The following is a 19,635-nucleotide window of genomic DNA, read 5'->3' as shown; positions in this document are numbered from 1 at the left end:
AAGCTGGAAGCCAGACTGCGAGCGCACCCTGAGCCGCTTACAGATCATTTTAGCGATTTTTATCAGATCATCTCATCGCTGACAAGCGACGCTTCAATGATAGCGCGATATATGTGCGCACCTTTGGATGAAGTTGGACTTTTCTTCTTTCTAAACTAAAAACAATGTGATCATGTAGAGTAAGAAGTGGCGGATTTCGGAGTACATTTACTGATCCAGGGAAGAGGGATTTAAAGAATGGGCAAACTTCAGTCAAAACACGGTAAGACAGCAAAACACATATATAAATAAATAAATAAAAAATAAAGTGAAATGACACAATTTGAATATTGTAGCCTAAAAAAATCTAACTAGTGTCTCTTTTACATCCTCGTGCGTCGTGATCCGTAGCGTGCAAGCGCAGAGAGAACCCTGAAGGTGAGGATAAACGCACATCATTTTTGCGTAATGGTTTGTAAATGGTAACGGTCTAATAAACCGCAGGACTAGCCTGAGATTTGTACCTGCTAATCGCTGTGTATTCTCCGCGTCTCAGGAGACAGTTTTGTGGTGAACGCCTTCCTCCGGAGAGGGATGGAGGAATGTGAGAGGTACAGTGCGGCGGATCAAAAGCTGAAGAACATGCAGGTAATACTACACTTATTAATTATTTTCTTACTTTCTTCAAAACTAAGCTGATCTTCTATTGATTCAAATTTTAGGATGTGGATTGCGTGCACATTATATATGTTTGACAGTTTACACAAAATGCATTATTGTGGAGGGGCGAAAGCATGCCAGGTGCTTTTGTGTGTGCTTGAATTTGCTGATGGGATGAGTCTGTGAGGCACTTCAGAGCTGTTACATTTCTTTTTCCCCTGAAAGCTGATCTAAGAACTTCTTGACTTAAGTGGAGGCAAACTGTATTCACAGGCATGTGTGAAGACATGCTGATGTCTTCGCAGAGTTGTAGGTTGTTGTTCTTTCTGTCATGTCTGGCTCTGGCACAACAGCGGTTATTCCCCTGCCAACATTGCTGGATGGGTTATGACAGCCATGAGTGAAGCGGCTTGGCAAAGCAACTCAGACCCAAACACACACACACACACACACGGGCTGGTTGGAAAGGTAGTCAGTCATTTCTCAGACTGAGGGATATAAAGTTTGCTCTTGTGGCTGCTGGCATTGTGACTCGGGTTGTGTCTTTTTCTTCAGTGCCTCCTATTCTAGCGCGGCTCCCAGTGGGCAGCCCTCTGTGGCATAACATTACATCACTTCAATTAGCGTACCTTTTTGAGGGGTACTATGAGTCTCAGGCTCTCAGACAGAAACTGCAAGAAGTTCACACAGCGGCACAGACAATCTGTGAGGTAGGTGGCTGTAATAGTGGAAGAGTTATGGATTATATCAGGGCTATAAACCACCCACTCAAGGCAAATTAAAGAGAACTTTACTCGGCTTCAGAGGAGGCTGAGTTCCCACTCCCCTGAAGGAAAACCACCAAAGGCATAAGCTTGGCACTTATTAGTAGGTGGCTCCCTCCCTCACTTCTATCAAAGTCATACCCCTGATTTATTTGTGCTATTAGTTGGTTGTATTACTGGCTCAATCACACCACAAAACTGGATGGCTGTTAGCATGTAACTAGCAAACCCTTTGCTTTTCATGCTTTCTTTGAAACTACCTCCATGTGGACTGAGAAGGTGGATAGATTCAAGCACAGTCATTGCATATAATGGTCTCGATGGGTCTTTGTGGTAAAATGTAATCTGGTAGTGGTTATTTTATGTCAGAAAGTGACTAAAAGAATCAATTTGCATAGTAGAATTTTTTGTTACTTATTAGTACTGGATAGTTTATATTTTTCTGTATGTTGTAGATGTAATTGTAAAACTAAATAAACATGTATGCTTATAAATCTAAAAAAACAAAGTGAACTTCAGAATACAGAATATAAACTACTAAATAAACCACAGTCAGGTATGAAAATTATACTAGATCATATATTGAGTTTCACCTCAGTATTGTATTCCAGATAGAGCATGCAACTGCTTGCTCATATTAAGTGGAAGCTCCATTCATGCTACTAAAAAATGGGCCTAAACCAACTTTCCTGTAAAGATATGAAATGTCCCTGGAGACCCTTTTAATGCTTTATAATTTCCCCACCTACAAGACAGAGCTTCCTCAACGATAAAATTTATCTCTGCTATCAGACGCTCACACCATTTCCCTGTTTGATCCCACATTCTGCTAATTAATTCTTCGCTGGGATCGGATTACTCTGTCACATTTCCAGTTGTAATTATTGGATTATGGCTTCTTAGATGTCTGGAGTTTGGATTAAACAGGTCCGAGCAAACAGAAAAACAGCAATAATGATTTAATGTGTTTAGAAGTTGTTGGGAGTTTTTTTTAGATTCATCGCAGACCCGTTTTTTCCCCCTCAGCTCAGTGTTTTTGCACATGACCCTCATGCCAGATAGAGGTTTCGTCACACGGTTCTGGCTGATGAGCTGCAGAGACAGTTCAAAATTCCTTATGATTTCATATAGGAGAAGATTTGCTAAACACACGGCAGAGCTCTGACCATCCCCCTCCTCATTGTCAAACGGGGGAGTAGAATTCCTGAGTTGTCTGGCTGCGACTTCAAAGCACAGAACTGGGAGTTATAAAAGGGCTCTGATATCAGCGAAGGCTCCGAACCCTCACTCCTCTATCCCACCTCCCCTTTTCCCCGTCCTGGGGGATGGGCTGGGGGATAGTGTGCTACCAGAAAGAAAAAAAAAACCAAACCAAAAACCCCATAACATGCATGTTCCCATCGTCAGTCTGTGTAAGTCTGAATTTCTTCAATAAAGCAGGATTTTTGTTTTGTTTTGTTTTTTTTAACTCCGGCAAAGTGCGAATGCATCGCTGTGCTCCAGGAAGAGATAAAGGATCAAAGGATTTAAAGACCTGTTTAAATATTGATATCACTGCAAACCATGATTCATGATTGCAGCTGTACCGTTTCTTCAGTGTAATCCTATAGTCTCCTTGAAGTGCGGCATTAGGGGACAAAGAGAGAGCGATTCAGCGCAATGACTTTGCTCATCCTACAGTCAAGATACTGACACTTCTGTGCAGGTGTTCACGATGAGTTTTCTCTTTTGAAGCACCTCGTGTGATGTTTAATCATTACATGTGAGATCAACCTAGTGGAAAAGTTACCCACCCCACTACATAATAAATTACCCTAATCTGCGCTTGTTAAATATGTAAGCTACCTCCAAGCTCTGTGAAGCTTCCAGGAACACCAACACATCCACAGTTTCTCTCTCACACACACACTGTGCTTCACGTTGGAGCTTCAAACACTCATGTTTGATTGCCCAAATATTGACAGGCTAATTCAGCTTTTCAGCACCACCTTTTGTCTCAAAACTTCCCATGGCTGCGGCCTCCAAAGAAGGAGTGTGTCAACATCTTAAACTCCACAACAAAGAGCTTTATTATGCCACTTTGAAAGGTTAATAATATCACACTTGAAGTTAAAAAAAAGAAAAAGACTCAGTCAGGAATTAGCTGGATGTAACGATGTGCCAAAAGCTCCAAGACACAAATTTATTTTGACTTACAAAGAGTTACATAGAGCTCACCCCTCAACAATAAATTAGGTTTAAGAGCGTAGTTCCCAAGCAGCTCACTAAACTAATTGTAAGCTAATGTTTTTTTAACATTCAATTTGGAATTCGTGAATAAGACTTTCCCCTTATATAACATACTCATTTGGTGATCCTGCTCAAAATGGATGTTTTCTTTGGGCAGTTTTGCCGCTGGGCATTTGGGTATATCTTCTAGTCGCCACGTTAATTTTGAGTTAGCAGTATTTGATTTGGATCCGAGGCCGGGATATCTGTGTAATCTTAAGACTATGACACTAAATAACAGTTTATTTTTCAGCACACGGGGGCAAGTTTTTAAAAGGGCGATCACTTTTGCTTCGGCTGTGAGTATACTGGATACGTTTGTGTGTGCAGCTCCTGAAGTCCTCGACTTCTTTCAAGAAATATTTTTGTCAGCAGCATCTCATGACTTTTTTATCTTTTGCTTTTCCGTCATCTAAGTCCACGAATGAAGAGGAAAACATCCTAGAATGAGGCACAAGCAGGGAACAATACATGGTGGAGAGGAGACAAAAAAGGTGTGCTTGTATTTGTGCTTTTGAAGAGACTTGAAGGCAGTTAGTTTGTTTTTTTCCACCCCGTCTTTTTTTTCTTTCTTTTTCTTTTTCTTTTTTAAAAAAATTGGCTTCACAAGAAGGCGAGCTGTGAGCCTTCATCTCTGAATGAAAAGCATGTGGCTGGCATCCAGAACAGCGGGGTCTTTCAGCACGGCCTCAGCAGACATCTGTTCCTGGTTTGTACAGCAAAAATCCTGGAGCAGGGAGAGGGGCTGTGGTGGGAAGGGGGGCAGGGAGGGAAGAGGAAAAGAGTACAAGGAGGAGGAATAGAGTTTACGGGTGTTGTTTTTTCTTAAGGGAGATATTTGATTGTTTTAAAGGTAGTGGGGGAAGGGGGGTAATTGAGAGCCTCATCTGCCTTCTTCACTGCTTTCTTTAGGGAGACAGAAGTGGACCATTGATCTTATCTTAGCTTGCTTCCCACATTAACTTGTAAAAGTGTTCAACGTGTAAATCAAGCTACTCTCTTGGTTTTTCCTACACTGATTGCCATTTGCTCAGAACATTCACTCCTCTGTCAGTGTAAACATCATCACCTGCTTGGCTCTGACCCTTCTCACAAGTGCGACGTGCTTGTTTTAGACTTTCTTTCATATCTGAGTGCAAAGGTGTGCACCCCCGCGTGGCTTTGCCTGTGTGTCTGTATATTTGTGAGTGAATAAAAGGCTACAGAGTGGCATGCGCGGCCTGAGTCTAATGGAGAAAGACATTACAACACTGTTAGCAAATTGAATGTTTATTATTCTGACGATACTTGTCTGAAGTACTTGTTTGCTCTCTTTTACTGTAATTCTCTTGTGGCCAATGCTCATGAAAATAACTCTTTATTGCCATCAAAAGAAAAAAGAAACACACGCTACATACTGATTTACACGCTGTCAGCACAAACCAGAGCCAAATTAATCTTATTAGGGGATACTGGGACTAAAAATGAGCTATGGGCCCCTATAGATCCTTCCTGTCGGTTGTTTTAAAAACGCATTTTACTAAACAGATTTGGAGTCACAAAAAACTCCTTAATCTTGAAGGAATATTTGTGTAGATTTTATTGCGACGATAAATCAAACTCTCGTCTCTCTATGGACCTGACTAACATTTATAAAGAGCTTTTCTAGTCTTGCTGACCATTCAAAACACTTAAGTCTCCAAGCCACATTTAACTATGTATTAATACAGGTTCTGCATTATTAGAATTCAAGCTCTTTATCTACTGCACATCCATGACCAATCTTGTTCGAACAATAAATTTATATTCAGCATTCAGCCTGCTTAACGTAAAGTCTTAAAACAGAAAAAAAAATAAAAATAAGTAGCCTGAATCCCTCCCTGCTGCTTCATGTATACTTCTCTGTTGAATATATATCGACTATGCAAGTGGCCAATGTCATTACCAGTATTTACACCTGTGCAGGCTGTCAGTGTGACATGTGGATAAATTTCGAGGGAAGTGCACGCAAGGTTATGGTGTAGATTACAACATTAGGGTTTAACACCTGAGTTATACTTCTATGGTGAATCTGTGTAGAGCCTACGAGGTAGCCACACCAAGCGGCCGATGTTGCCAGCACTTATGCTGCGTTCCCTTTACTTTGGAAGTCGGGTGACATCACTCCAAGTTGACTGCTTTCCAGTAGTAAAGTCGCAAGGAAAAGCAGGATTTGTTTTGCTCCTTGCAAGGTACAGTCATTCATCCATCACTGGCAATATAGCTCAATGCCTGTTTTATTGCATTGCTGCAGCAAGTTCATGGATAGAGCCTAACCACTTCTTTGTGTATGGCTTCTTTAGCGAGCCAGAAGTAGCTGGAAACGCATAGGAGGAATCAAAGGTTACGACGTACCTACGGAGTACATTTAACATGGAATTATAAATCCCCTGCAAGACAACAAAATCATCCTATAGACCCTGCTGTGACCTCCCACACCACAACACGGTATGATGGGGAAAATCGTGGTTTGGTGGTGGTTGTGGTTTGGAAATCTGTGAGCAGCTATAGTCTGCCTTTCTGCCCGCAGAGAGCGTCTGCTGTCAGATGGGGGCAGTGTCAAAGACATGTGGTACGACCGGTCTGTGGGCTACTCTTGCTTGTACTGTTGTTAGACCCTCAGCTGGCTGTGGAGAAGAGTGAAGTTAAAACATACAAATATCATCATCCATGTTGAGCATGGATGGATGGCTGGGTCTACTGCTTAGGTCAACTGTGCTAATTACAGGAGTTTACTCAGGGAACTCAGGGAACATGGTTTCCTTTTGCCTCTTTTCCACAAACAGCTATTCAACTCAGCTCTATTCGGTTTCCATTAGAACTGAGTACCACTTCAATGTGGGTGAGGTCATTATAGCCCACACACACAGCCCAAAAGTCCCTTGACATACTTTTTATGCGACACAAGCACGACACAACAATGGACGATATCAAGCATACATGCTGCTAAACCAATGCTAAATGTCTGCACCTTGTTGCTGGACCACAGTGCTGGTTTGTGTGCAGCCGTTTCCCTCGTCGTCGGGTTTCAAAAATGACAGGTTTGATTCTTGTGAAGGAGTCACTCTTATGACTCATCCAGTGAGTCACACAGTGGCGTGCAGTCTGTTGATGTTGCATATTCAGCTCGACTCGGCTCAGTTGGAACCCTGGACAAGTAGCTACTAAAAAGGTACCTGGTACTGGGTACTGCCATCTAACAGTCAATCCAGAAAACCAAGCTGAGTCAAGTCTTTTCCACTCTGCTTTGTCTGTGTGCTGGCAAAACAAACTTCCCTTGTCTGCTGAGGAGAGGCAGGTGAAGTGAATATAACCTCACTTAAGTTGTTGTTACACTAATGTGAACATAGAATAGAAGCCTCTCACTATGTGTTAAGCTGTCTAAGACTGTCAAAAAACAGTCGGCTAAAGGTGCTTCATTTTGTAAGGTAGAGACCTAACAATAATACAGAGAAAACCCCAACAATTAGATGACCCCTTGTGAACAAGCACTTGACAACAGTGGGAAGAAAAAACTCCCTTTTAGCAGGAAGATACCTCCAGCAGAATCAGGCACAAGGATCTGCGATCAGTTGGGCGTGAAGAAGACCGGAAAAAGGCAAAAAAAAAAAAAGCGATCCACAAATATTTGCGATTTTTCTTAACCTAACAACTTGAATCTAGTTCAACATAAATAATTAAATAATATTCACATGAAATACTCATGTTTGTCTGGTAAGTCACCATGTTGTGATAATTAAGCTATTCAGCTATTGTATATGTTCTTTTTTCCAATCTTGTTGCTAAGAAACAGTCACACTGAATGAGTAAGAGCATACCTTTCAAATAGTGTAATCAAAATACCTAAATCAGCTTCCATAAGTACATAATAAATAGTTGTAAGCAGGCTTCACACACTGCTTTACCCACTGGTTATATTTGATGGCATCAAAAATAAGACAAAAGAAGTTACAATCATTTCGTTTTCTTCATTATTGGACTGTTTATCTTCACACTTTTGGACAGAAGCACTGTTGTGGTTAGTGAAATCTCAGCCACACCAGTGCTTTCTCTTCATTATATTAATGAGAGATTTACACAAATGGATTACAGTAATATCTCACCTTTCTGAAAGAAGCACAGGTTTTTCCTTCACACTCAATGAGCTAGAAATGCATGGTCACCGATGACAGCAGGGAGACCTCGCCTCCACTACATCATGGGTAGTGTGCTGGTGTCTGTTTGGGGCAGCCCTGGTGAGGGTTAATGCTGGTGGGTGTCTTTACCCCCGATCCCTGCCAGGGGAAAGAAAATACCTGAAGCTGGAATCCAGTGCTTAGCGCTGACATTTTTGGCAAAGGCTGCTGGATCCAAGTGTGTGTTTGATCTAGTGCTCTCCAAGCCAAGTAAAACACCGGGAGACTCAAAGGTTATTACATTTTAGTGTGTAAGGTATGTTTCCACATAAACCCCTGTTCTTTTCCAAGTGGACTTCATTTCGCAAGCCTTAAAGCAACCAGGGGAATATTATATTTTTTCAGTTATGGTTGCCCATAGTGTTATTGTATTCTGTCATTGTTAATTGATTGCATTGTTATAATTACATATTTAGCTAAATATAGTGCACAAGATACGTTTGGGGAGGATGTGAGAAGCTCCTGAATATGTGTTTAACTTAACAAAGGACACTCCAGATCTGCTACTCTTCAACATTTAGTTTTGTTTGAGGTTTTAAGACACAAAGGAAGTCTGAGGTTTTGGTTGTTTGCTTAAAGAAGACAGGAGATTACTCTTTAGGAAAGAAGTGTGTTATGTATTAAATTCAGCCAGTCGAAAATTGTCCTAATACATACATATCAAATGTAGAGATGACTTTTATGTTAGATAATCATAGAGGGAACTAAGATGGGCATCACAAGATACAGAGTTGTGGGAAAATCAATGCATAAAAAAAGGGGGGGGGGGCATTTATACAAAGTATAGCTGAATAGTTTTGGGCTGATTAACACCTTTCATGATGCGATGCAGTGTACGCCTCCTTTTGTCTCTTGTTACCTTCAATTTCTGTGTTGCTCTTGTGTAAACATCCTTCAGGGTCGCAGCTTAATGTGTCGAAACTTCATCCTTGCACCGCATTCATGAACCTGACACCCTGCTGGGTTTGAGGCTTCAGAGTGAAACACCACACATGCCACATACCCTGGCTTCCTGTAACCATCCAAAAAAAACAAAAAAGACCAAGAGTATGCTGGTGAGCTTATTCTTTATGCATAGATCAAGCACTGTAGTAATGCATCATGCTCAGTGTTACACATGCTACGTTGGGTAGTACCACGATTTTGTTTCACGTTCATTCAAATTTCAAGGTAACTTGAAGAAGGTGGAATTTATAGCAGAACTGTTCTCACTGATTAACAGATAACTATCCACCTTCCTGTCTTCAATTTGTACATAGGAATTACCAAATCCTTATTCTTTTTTTTTTTCAAACACAGCCTAACCCAGACCCCCAAGGAGTCTTCCTCTCTCTCTGAGCTGAGCCTTCCCCTCTTAGGGACCCCAACCCTGCACATGTGTAGGTATCGCTATTACTCAGCTCATAAAATGCCACAGCCCCATCTGAAAGTGGTTAGCTGTTGAAACACACTAGCAGCTTCAAAGCTTGGATCCAGGCTCTGCAGACAGCACAGGCCTGGCCCTCCTTTTGCACAACGCATTCCTCTCCGATGGGGGATGGCTGCAAACGTGCTTTTGTTACCCAAACCTGCTCCCGTCATCAAAACCCTCAGTGAGTCCCCATTTAAAGGAAGTGGTTATTTTTGTCATTGGTGGTGATTTAATTTTGGGGGAAAAAAAACAAAACAAAACATGAAAACAAAAAACTGCAGGATGATTCTGCTCATGTGTTCAGAAGAAATGAGAGCTCAGCAGTTCTCACAATATGCATTGGTTATATACCCACACACCTTTTGTGCTCCTATATGTGACAGAACAGGCGGGAGAGGATGAAATGCTGCTGAAAGAGGCCTCTGTTCTTATTTCCTCTGAAGGCAGCCTTCTTTTCTTCCCCCACCCATTTTTTCCTGAGCCCGTCCACTTCAAAAGCTGACCTGAGCCCTGTGTGCCATGTAACATGTTTACCTAAAGGTTCATTTCAAATAAACAGCAGTTCTCCATGAGACGCCTGCCCCTCCTCACTGAGAGCTTTTCAGAGACACAATCTGCTCACAGGAGGCAGATCTAAAAGAAAACACACTTTCTTAAATCTTGATATCATTTCACGATATTGCCGCTCATTGCCTTTTGTGTCTTACAGTTTTACAGAAGAGCTTACAAGTGTAGCAGAATGTGATGAGAAAATGTGTTCCTCAAAAAAGCCCAAAAATAGTGAGTTATGTTGCAAAAGAATCTCAACAGGAGACTTGGAAATGCATGAAAACATCAGAAATATCACGTGCAGTTGCTCCGCAGGATCTTTCTTTATAACCAGCACTTAATTCTTCATGCTGATAGGGGCCCAACTGATCCTATCATTTCAAAAAATGCCAGTGTATCAGAACACCTGAACTTTTACCCCCACTGTCACATGCTTGCAAGGCTTTTAGAGCTGCTCTATCCTGGTAGCGCCTCATTATCTCATAGCTTTTAAGGTGTTATTGCACATCAGCACCCTTCTGCTTTTTGAAGCATAAATCCCCTTTAAAGAACTTTTATCAGACTTTTAAGTGTCACACTTAGTGCTTCAAGTGGACTGCCTTCGGACTTGCTGCATGATAGAGAGCAAGACTCCATCGGGCTTGTAGCTTTATATCGGAGATAAGATAAGAATACACAAGGAAGCTAACACTAAGCTAAGTGCAGGCTCCTCCGTGGCCCTGTAGACCTTCCAATATTACGGCCATGAAAGCACCAGTTTTCGTGCACTCTGCAGCAAAAAAGCTAAGCTGGAGATGGAGGTGGAGCTGAGCTAAGCTGCCCTCTGCACCATAGCTTTTTGATCTCTGCTTGCGCCATGGATGAATTACGTTTCAGAATTTCACACTGGGGAACAGTGTTTCAGAAACACAGCTAGTCTGTCAGGTCACTAAAGTGCACACATGGCAGCCTGAGTCCAAAAAGAAGACGTGCAGATGTTAAGTCTCGCTGATGGTGGTCTAAGAATCTGCACTTGGCATATTTCTGTGATGTGTTGCAAGTAAAAATTATAATTCATGGTTTGCACCACGAGGCTTTAATATTCTTGTCTTGTAGCTATGATTTCAAGAGCAATTCATCACATGCATACCCTCATATCCTTTTTACTTTTTTTGACCAATTATTTTCTTTGAGAATAATTCAACAGCAATATAAATGAGCTTTGCATGATTTTGGTGCATCACTAATTAGCCCATGTGCTACTTTCTCTTTTCAGTATCTCATCTGTTCCTCTTCAGCTTGCAACTTTCTACTTCTTTTTCAAAAGAGGTTGCGTCTCACGTGCCATAGCATCACAGCCAGTGACTTACTGGCAATTGTCCATTTCACATAGCCGGGCTTCCTTCACATCATCTCAAGATCATGGAGTCTCCTCTGCTTCCTGTGCCCAGCAGGAGTGTATTTTTAGGAATCCTCAGGAAAACATTTGGTTTTGACCCTGGGATGACCCCCTGTCCAGTTCCAGGCCTGTGAGGAACTTCACAGCTTGGATTTAAGCCTGTTCTTGCAGTGTCAAGAATTCTTGTGGTCTTTGAGACTGGCAATCGCTGCTGGCTGGAGGAGACAGCGGTACAGGACAGTCAGGGGGAGTTACACAACAGCAAAGAGAGAAAGGAGATAAAAGGGGTGCATCCACTATGAATAAGCTGCTGCTACTTTTTTCAGCATGTCAGATTAAGATACTGTATTTAGTGTCAAAAAGTGTACCACAGTCTGCAAAGCCAGGACGTTTTTGCAGAGAACAGGAGGGCCTCAAGCCTTAAATATCTCACAGTAAAGAGCACAGTACCAATTATGCAAATAAGTGGTGTCGCCTAGAACCTGAGGTTTGGCAAACGTGTCTGTAGAGTAGTTAGGTTAGATTATAGCAGATGGGTTTTTAGAGGCTCCGCCTTCTTCTTCCCTCATTTGTTGCGTTTTGCTCAGGATTCTGTCTGTCTCTTACCTGCAAGCCGGAATCTCCCTGGAGTTTTAATGCACTGATAATACACTACAACAGACCTTCGTCTCTGTTTGCCTAATACGCCTTCCAAAATGATGTGTTAAGAATCGACTGGTCACGACTCCATAAGCTCTTCTTTTTGTAGTTACTCATATCCATCTGTACTTTTCTTTGTAAGTTACATTGAAAGACATCGGAATAAGTAACTGCTGGACTGGAAATTTTTGGTTTTGACCTTTAACCAGCTTCTGTTTGGTTGGAAGACCTATACAGGAAACCAGCAGACGGCTCATCTACCACACCACAAGCTTTTATAATAACAGCAGGAGAGCCACAACATCTTTTGTCACTGGCTGCTGTATTTGAGATTGACTGAAAAATAGTCAGCAAATCTGCACAGAACTCGAATGGTGTGATGCCAAAAACTACAGGTGCCCGAGGTTTTTTTATTGCCCACTTTTAAGTGACTTTGAGTGTCAAGCGGGTACCAGTTAGGCTACTATATGTCTGCTAGACCTTCCCCTCCTAATTCAACTTAGTAAACTGGACCTCTTGACTGTGTTTGTGGTGTTGGTCCCTTTTGAAGCATTTTTAATTCAGTTAATCACATTTGTGCTGCAGTTTCTGTCATTGAAATTGTAGTGTTTTATTTGTATATTACATAGTGCTAAGTACATACCATGCAGTCTATGGAACACCATGGTCCATAATATATTCCATACTGGACCATATTATGGTAAGTGTTAGAAGTCTTCATTCCTGTGTCCAGCAAATTTCTGATCTAGCGACCTAACCCAGAGCTGATTCAATGTAGGCTAGTTTTGTATAACTAATTTTCTCCTTGCATAACAGTTTTTTGCAATTCGTGGACTAAACCAACATGCTACCGGAGTCCCATCTATGGCCATCTTCCTATTACAGTCTCTGTAACCAATCTGTAGATAATCAGTGATAAATAGCTGACAGACAAATGCACGGCTGAATAAAAGTAGAGATGAACGAACAGAAAAACCGTTGCAATAGCAGTCAAACGTTAAACATAAAAAGGCGATGGTCTAAACGGTAAAAGCACTGAGCATTACTAATTAATAAATAGTTAAAATACGTGATTAAAACTGTTGGATTAAATACATTGTTCAAATACCTATAAACACTACATTCTATAAGAGTATCCACGTAACACTTATTTTGTATTCCATGAGATCATTTTTGAGAGCTGTCGGGTGGTGATGAAGATGCACTTGAGCTTGACTGATACAGATGAGGGAGTGCGTCAGACGAAACAGGTTGAGAGACATGCTACATGTAAAGCAGTGTTGCTGCTCTTACCCACTGGTGTGCAGCTGTCCTTACCCAACATGATTTGTTTACATTTCTCAGTCACCCACAGGAGCATTGTAACGCCTGTAGCTCCACCAGCCTCCAGCCGCAGAGCCTCGCCCCTATGCACTGCTGGGTCTGGTTTTCAATGCTATGACTCAAATCTCTTGCAGCTTAGCAAAATGAGCAGCGAAAACAGTGTGTCGGTGGTTATCTCACAGGTGAGAGCTATTACAACTGACATCTCACTGCTAGACAGACAGCTGGAAACCTGACACGGTGTAGAGTACACAAAAAGCACTCTTACAGATGAGAGTGATTGTGTTGAGGTGTTTTTATTGCCCACTAGAAGCAGACAAGACGGAGACATGCTCACTTGTTCACTGTAACTGACAGACAACCAGTCTGAATTGCTGATGTACTAAACCCCTGGCTACATGAGATCATTGCAGCTGGTTTCAAGCTCAGCTGGACACTTGCATGGAGTAGCTACCTTTGGACCATAATGGTATTGGCGTCCCAGTTGCCTCACCCACAACCTGGCATTCTGAGATCCTCTGTGTTTTTTTAAAGGGCCTGTGGAATGTGGAACAAATCCTCTCAGCTTTATCGGCCTGGACGAGCTCCCCATTGGCCGAGCTTAAGAGCCAGGGCCCTGTGCAGGAGCTTACAGAATTTCACATGGAGGCCAGAAACACAGGAACATCCTGTTTGAGTCCTACGCTGACTTTGATATGCCGGTGCCTTGTGAACTCGCTTCCTTCTTGTTTTCTTGTTTGTCAGGCTGTGCGTATATGCTCAAAATATTGCTTGCTGTGTGTTCTCTGTCTAGTTTATGTGTGTTCTTAATATCTGGTGCTGCAAAGTAAAAGATGAATGATTTTTTTGATTGTTTTATTAAAAATCTCCCCACTTTAATATGAGAACTGGATCATCTCAAGGTCAGGGAAAATTTTTAACAAGAAGCACGATTAATTGGTCATGAAGAGTGCTCCAGCCCTGGATTTCATATGTTTAACACAGTAGGCGAAGCTGGTTTGAATATCTGTCCTCAACAAACAACAAAAGTCTTAATTACAGCAATGTGCAAAAGTCTTGAGCCACCCCTTATTTCTTTCCACTTTGCTTTTAAGGCACTGGACTTTCTTGTCATTTTTAAAGTTGTCTTGAGCAATAGTTCTGCATTCTTTCTGAAGATCTTTCAAAATTTTTCTGGCTTTAAATTGTCTGTTTTTGTTTTTGTGTTTTTACTTCTTTTTGGTCTAGTCCTTGTACCTGAGTATTTTGAGAGAAATATTTATGAATTTGTTTTTATGAAAAAGGCACCTAACTCAAGGGATGAACCAACTACACATAGGCTTAGCAAAGAACCAGTTTTAAATTGAATTTTTAGGGACTTGCCTACTAGCAGCATGTTCTAGAAACATAAAATTTATTCTGAATTCCTTAATTGAATCTACAAAAGAAAAAAGCCCAAAATAAAAAAGCTCGGAAGACATAAGATAGGCAGACACAGACATAAGGTGATTTGCATGAACTATTAGCTGAAAACTTGGCATACCTCTGCATAGTGTGTAGCGTGTCTTCAAAATGTTTTAGGAACTTGGAAAGGTAGAGGACAAACAAGTATAAGACCCAAAAGCTAACTGTAGTAGATTAACAATGTTTGAAAGTCATGTCCTTTAACAATTGAAAAAAAAAATACCTGGCATGGGACCTGTGAGATGCCCTTCAGTTTATCCACCTACTGCTCACTGAAGCCTCATCAGAAATGGTCTCAGTAGAAGGGTGGGTGTCAAGAAGCCCCTTAAGAAGGGGAAACGGGGAGGAGAGGCTAAGATATGCCGAATCGCACAAGAACAATGGGTGTTATGGAGAGATGACTCCAAATGTAAAATTTGTGGTTCAGTCAGTCATACAACAGTGAGTGTCTACAGCCATCTGTAAAACACAGTGGAGGCTCTGGCATGGTTTTTGACTGTATTTCGATGAGTGGTGTTAAAGTGTAACTTATGAATATATAAAAGTATCATCAGATTTTGATTCACCATACAGTAACATCTAAAAAACATTTGATTGGGAAACAGCTTCATTTTTCAAGATGATTATGTCAAATATGTTGCCAGTCCAGTAAGAGCATACCTGGATAAAAAACACACAATATAACACTATCAGTCATGGATTGGCCTCCCCAAAGCCTGCACCTCAACATTTCTGAAACAGTGTGGGATCATTTTGACTGAGGACAGAAGAAAAGACAGCCAACATCCAATGATGAGGATTAAATGTCCTTCAAGAAGCTGTAGAACTATTCCTGAAGACTCCTTAAATCTTTGGGAAAGCATTATGGTACAAACTTAATGTTCTGATTGGTTTAAATGAATGAGTCTCCTAATTATTTAACAGTCCAAACGGGGGTAAAGACTTTACCCTTGGCCCAGACTTTAGACACAAAATATTTAAGTCTTTACTCACAAAACTATGAAGCAGCATTACTTGTGGCTGTTAAAAGAAGAAGATGGCAATGCAGAGTCTGTCGGTGTTGTAATGCAGAGTTCTGCTCTGAGGTTGCAGTGAGAATGTGTGCGCCACATTATGTTTTCTCTGATCAATTACATGAACAGTGTCGTGATCTACTATGAATACTATTTAGTACATTCGCCTAACCCAGATCTGTAAGACTGATCGAGTCACTGGTATGAAGCACATGGTTTCCAAGTCCCTACAGTAGCTGCCTGTGTGACAGCTGAGAGAAGGGCACTCCATTACATCAGTCTTCTATCAAAGCTCACTTTAATGAAAGCAAGCTGATTACAGCGCTGGTGACAGATGCAGGGTGGCCAGCCAATGATGCTAATCTTTGTTTATGCCATCCACCAGGTCACAATCAAAGCGAGAGAAAGATCAGCGGTGGGGTGAGGAGGGGAGAGTTTAAGAGATAGTATATCCTGATTGAAGGGGAGTGGGTGACTTTCAGTGGTTTACATGTTGCTGTTACATAGACATGCAAGCATGCTCATCTCTCACCACAGCTGTTGTTATAGTAGGACAGACGAGGCTTCGCCCCAGCGATTCATGTTGTGCCAAGGGAGAGGTTCTGCCTCCTGTTTGACCTCGGAGAGCATCCCGCTACCATGAAGCTGCCATATCTGTGCCCGGGCTAGTCCAGATGACAGGATGGCATTCTGCTCTGATCTCATTTCCATCCAGAGAAAGACGTGTCAGGGCACGCTGATAGATAATTAATAGACAAAGGCAAATTTTAGCCGTCTGGTAACTGAAACTTGATGAGATGGTGTTTTCATTTCAAACTTAGAACAAACAGTTGTTTTTGGCTCGTTTATGATAGCACGCAAAAATACTGCGGTCCTGAAGATAATTATCGTGCAGGCTGAAATTAGTATAAACAATGCTAACTGTGGTAAAATGCTTCTGTTGACTGTGAGCAGCATAATGTCACTGACTTTGATTAAAACCAGAGGTCAGATAAACAAAAAAGAAAATGACCCTTTTGTTCCAGCCATCAAAAAAGTAACACACTTATTTTTCTTTTACTGTCCTGCGAGGCAGGGAGTTGTGCAACTGATCTTTTGTCTTTTAACTCCCGTTATTGTAGGAACCCCCCCCCCCCCCTTTTTACTCTGCCTCTCTTCAGTAAAACCGCTCACATCTGGTTTTGAGTCAAGGCCAGGTTGGTTTCTTCAGGAATGGAGGGCTTTTATTTCTCAATGGCCCCACACTCCTCTAGTTTCATCCTCCGGTATGCATAAGAAAATCCACTTTGTTTACAAGCTGGTGCTCCCGTCTTTATGTTGATTCTACTCGGTCCACATTTTCATTAGCAGAGAACCCAGCAGTCATCTCCAATTAATAACAGGAATGTTGGCTGGCTGATGGCTATGAAGCCTTTCTGTGTCAGTTCGAGGTGACTTTGTGTTTCCACAAACTGTGAATGTCATAGAGAACTTTTATTCCAATTATATTTTCATATTAAAAAAAAAAAAAAAGCAATCTGGAGGATTTCAGAAAACCACACAACTTCAAAAATACACGAGGAAACAGACTGTATCCTGTTTTGTATTTTTCCATATGTTTATACTTGGATACACATGCAGACATCAGATCGAGTTTCCATGTAGAATAACCAGAGGAGAGAGGAACTGAGTAAAAAAAAAATCATGTTAGCCTCGTGTTTTTTAAGACACAGTTTTCAAAAGCAGTTGTGCATCATATGGTTTAAAGAATTGACTAAAAGAAGTGTGTGCACTTATATTTAGGGGGTGAGCTAGAGGGAGTGATGTGAGAACAAAGATGTGCACTGTTTTCCAGTGGGAGGATGGGTGGTAGGCAGGCTGCAAGAGAGAGAGAGGGAGTGAGAGAGAGGGGCTGCTGGGGGATGTCTGATGTCACCTGGTAGGGAGCTATGAAAGCATCCCCTGGTTACCCTATCCCACATAAAAGTCTGGCAGTAGGCTGAGGCTTTAGGGAAGCTTGGCAGAACTGCTGCATTAAACAGGAACAAACATCACACACCTTTCTTTCTGTCTCTTATGTCAAGGTGTCTGGGAGACAGAATCTGTTTACATGGAACACTGTCGCTGCTTTTTTTCCAATGCATTTTTTAAAGAAAACTGAGATCTGATACCTTATCATTTCCCTGTCATTCCTGTTGAAGTGCCTGTTCTGCACATGCAGTGTTGGCTTTTTTTATTATTTTTTTTCCTCCATACCCAATGTGACACACTTCAAGAATTTCAGGTGTACACCACTGGTAGAAAAATGAGGAACACTTTGCTCCAAAATGCTAACAGATTTCCGCAGGCTGCAGAGCAGTTTGTGATCTGATAGTGAAAGAATGAGAGCTGCTAGATGCCAGAAAGCAGTTAATTACACATGTGGTGGGCAGATTCGAGCCCGACACTGTGGGCGATGGGGATAGAGATGCCATGTGTTTGGACGTTAAACTGCAGACTGCGGTCGGCCCCAGCCTGCTCTCTCATTAGCTTCCCCCATAGATGTAATGAACATGGTGGTGGTGGTAGTCGGGGGAGCCATGTGCTCAACACAAGCCCCGCTGGTTCCCTCATTTTGCACTCAGCGAGATGCGTCCCAATATGTGATTTTTAATTAAAGACCAGCTGGTTGATTAATTTAGTTTCATTGGATTTAAGGCTGAATCATTTGGAGGTGCTCATACCTTGCTTCGCACCCTCATGGGGATGAGGATGGGAGGAATCGGTGGTTGTCTTTGATTTTCCCCTGAGCTGCAGAACAGTGTCTCTGTGTGAACTCCCTCTTCCTTACATACTGGCCTTCATTATGGGACTGAGCACAGAGAGGAGAGATAAAAGCATCCAGTGCAGAGAGGAAACAACAACTTGGCTGCAGAAACCACAAAAGATGGAAACTGCTTTGTTTTTTGTCTATGGATACATATACGCTTTGTTTCCAGTGTGCGCTTTTGATGATTAAAGAGCCCTTCTTGTTTGGTGCCCAGGGATTGGTATCAGTTGTCTCCACCTCTCAAAGAAGCCTTCCAGAGCCTCTAAAAACCCACCTCCGTCCCTCCCCCAGAGCTCCCAGAGACTGGAGTAAGCAACAGATAGGCACTATCTCCCAAACTGCTTCCTCCTTTACCTCGACGCTTATCTGCTTTCTCGCTTCTCTTATCTTTGTCTCTCTTGTTCACCTTCCTCCTCTCTTCTCCTTTGCGCCCGCTTTCCTCTTTCTTTCTTTCTTTCTTTCTTTCTTTCTTTCTTTCTTTCTTTCTTTCTTTCTTTCTTTCTTTCTTTCTTTCTTTCTTTCTTTCTGTCTTTCTTTCTGTCTTTCTTTCTTTCTTTCTTTCTTTCTCCTCACCTCCTGCCTCCCTTTCTTCCCCCACCCCGAGGCTCGACTCCTATTCTTTTTGCTGTTTTTTCTCAGTGTCTCCTGTGGCCAATTTGCAAGGGGTATCCAAGCCTTGACCCTGAGACTCAATGGGCTCCCCCTTTAGCGGTGAAGGTCAGCACCAGATTACAGGCTGGAGGTATCATGCTCTGAAGTGAGGAATAATCATAGGCTTGGAGATTGTTAAATAGAACCACAGGCCCTGGTGCTGTGATTACTCTCAGAAAGGGGAAGGGGAAGGGAGAGGAAAGGGTGGGGGGGCTCGTTCACCTAAACGCATGCAGATGTTCAGACTCCCGCTCGAGCCTCAGTTGAGCTGAAGGTACATGGAGTTCTTTTGTTTTCTAGCATCTATCTGTTTTTTATTTGCCTCATTTCAGTGGGCCTCCTTGATTCAATCTGGTGTGATTTTATTTCAAAGTGTGTGTGGAGCAGCTTAGAGTACTGAGAATGACGTAAATAAGATGAATCATTTGTTGTTTAAATACTTGTGGTTTAGGGCCTGTGCTGCACTTAATTTTCATTGTTTCCACAATCCAATTGCAATTAAAGATTAGCTCTGTGTGTGTGTGTGTGTGTGTGTGTGTGTGTGTGTGTGTGTGTGTGTGTGTGTGTGTGTGTGTG

At 41.9% G+C, this 19,635-nt stretch overlaps 1 protein-coding gene across 2 annotated transcripts in view; it reads left to right on the top strand.

The window, feature by feature from the left end:
• nkd2b (NKD inhibitor of WNT signaling pathway 2b) overlaps positions 1-19,635 on the top strand; it is a 24,838-nt gene continuing 5,203 nt past the window's right edge. For both annotated transcript variants that reach the window (XM_005738498.1, XM_013912218.1), the window contains exons 1-3: positions 1-262; positions 391-417; positions 536-627. In XM_005738498.1, coding sequence (XP_005738555.1) covers positions 238-262; positions 391-417; positions 536-627 — 144 coding nt within the window. In that variant the 5' untranslated portion in view covers positions 1-237. The remainder of the gene's footprint in view (positions 263-390; positions 418-535; positions 628-19,635) is intronic.

This window comes from Pundamilia nyererei, unplaced genomic scaffold (assembly GCF_000239375.1).
Source record: "Pundamilia nyererei isolate P.nyererei 1_Seehausen unplaced genomic scaffold, PunNye1.0 scaffold00084, whole genome shotgun sequence".
NCBI classification, from domain to species: Eukaryota; Metazoa; Chordata; class Actinopteri; order Cichliformes; family Cichlidae; genus Pundamilia; species Pundamilia nyererei.
The sequence above is the reverse complement of the archived record's forward strand: the minus strand, read 5'-3'. Positions and strand labels throughout refer to the sequence as shown.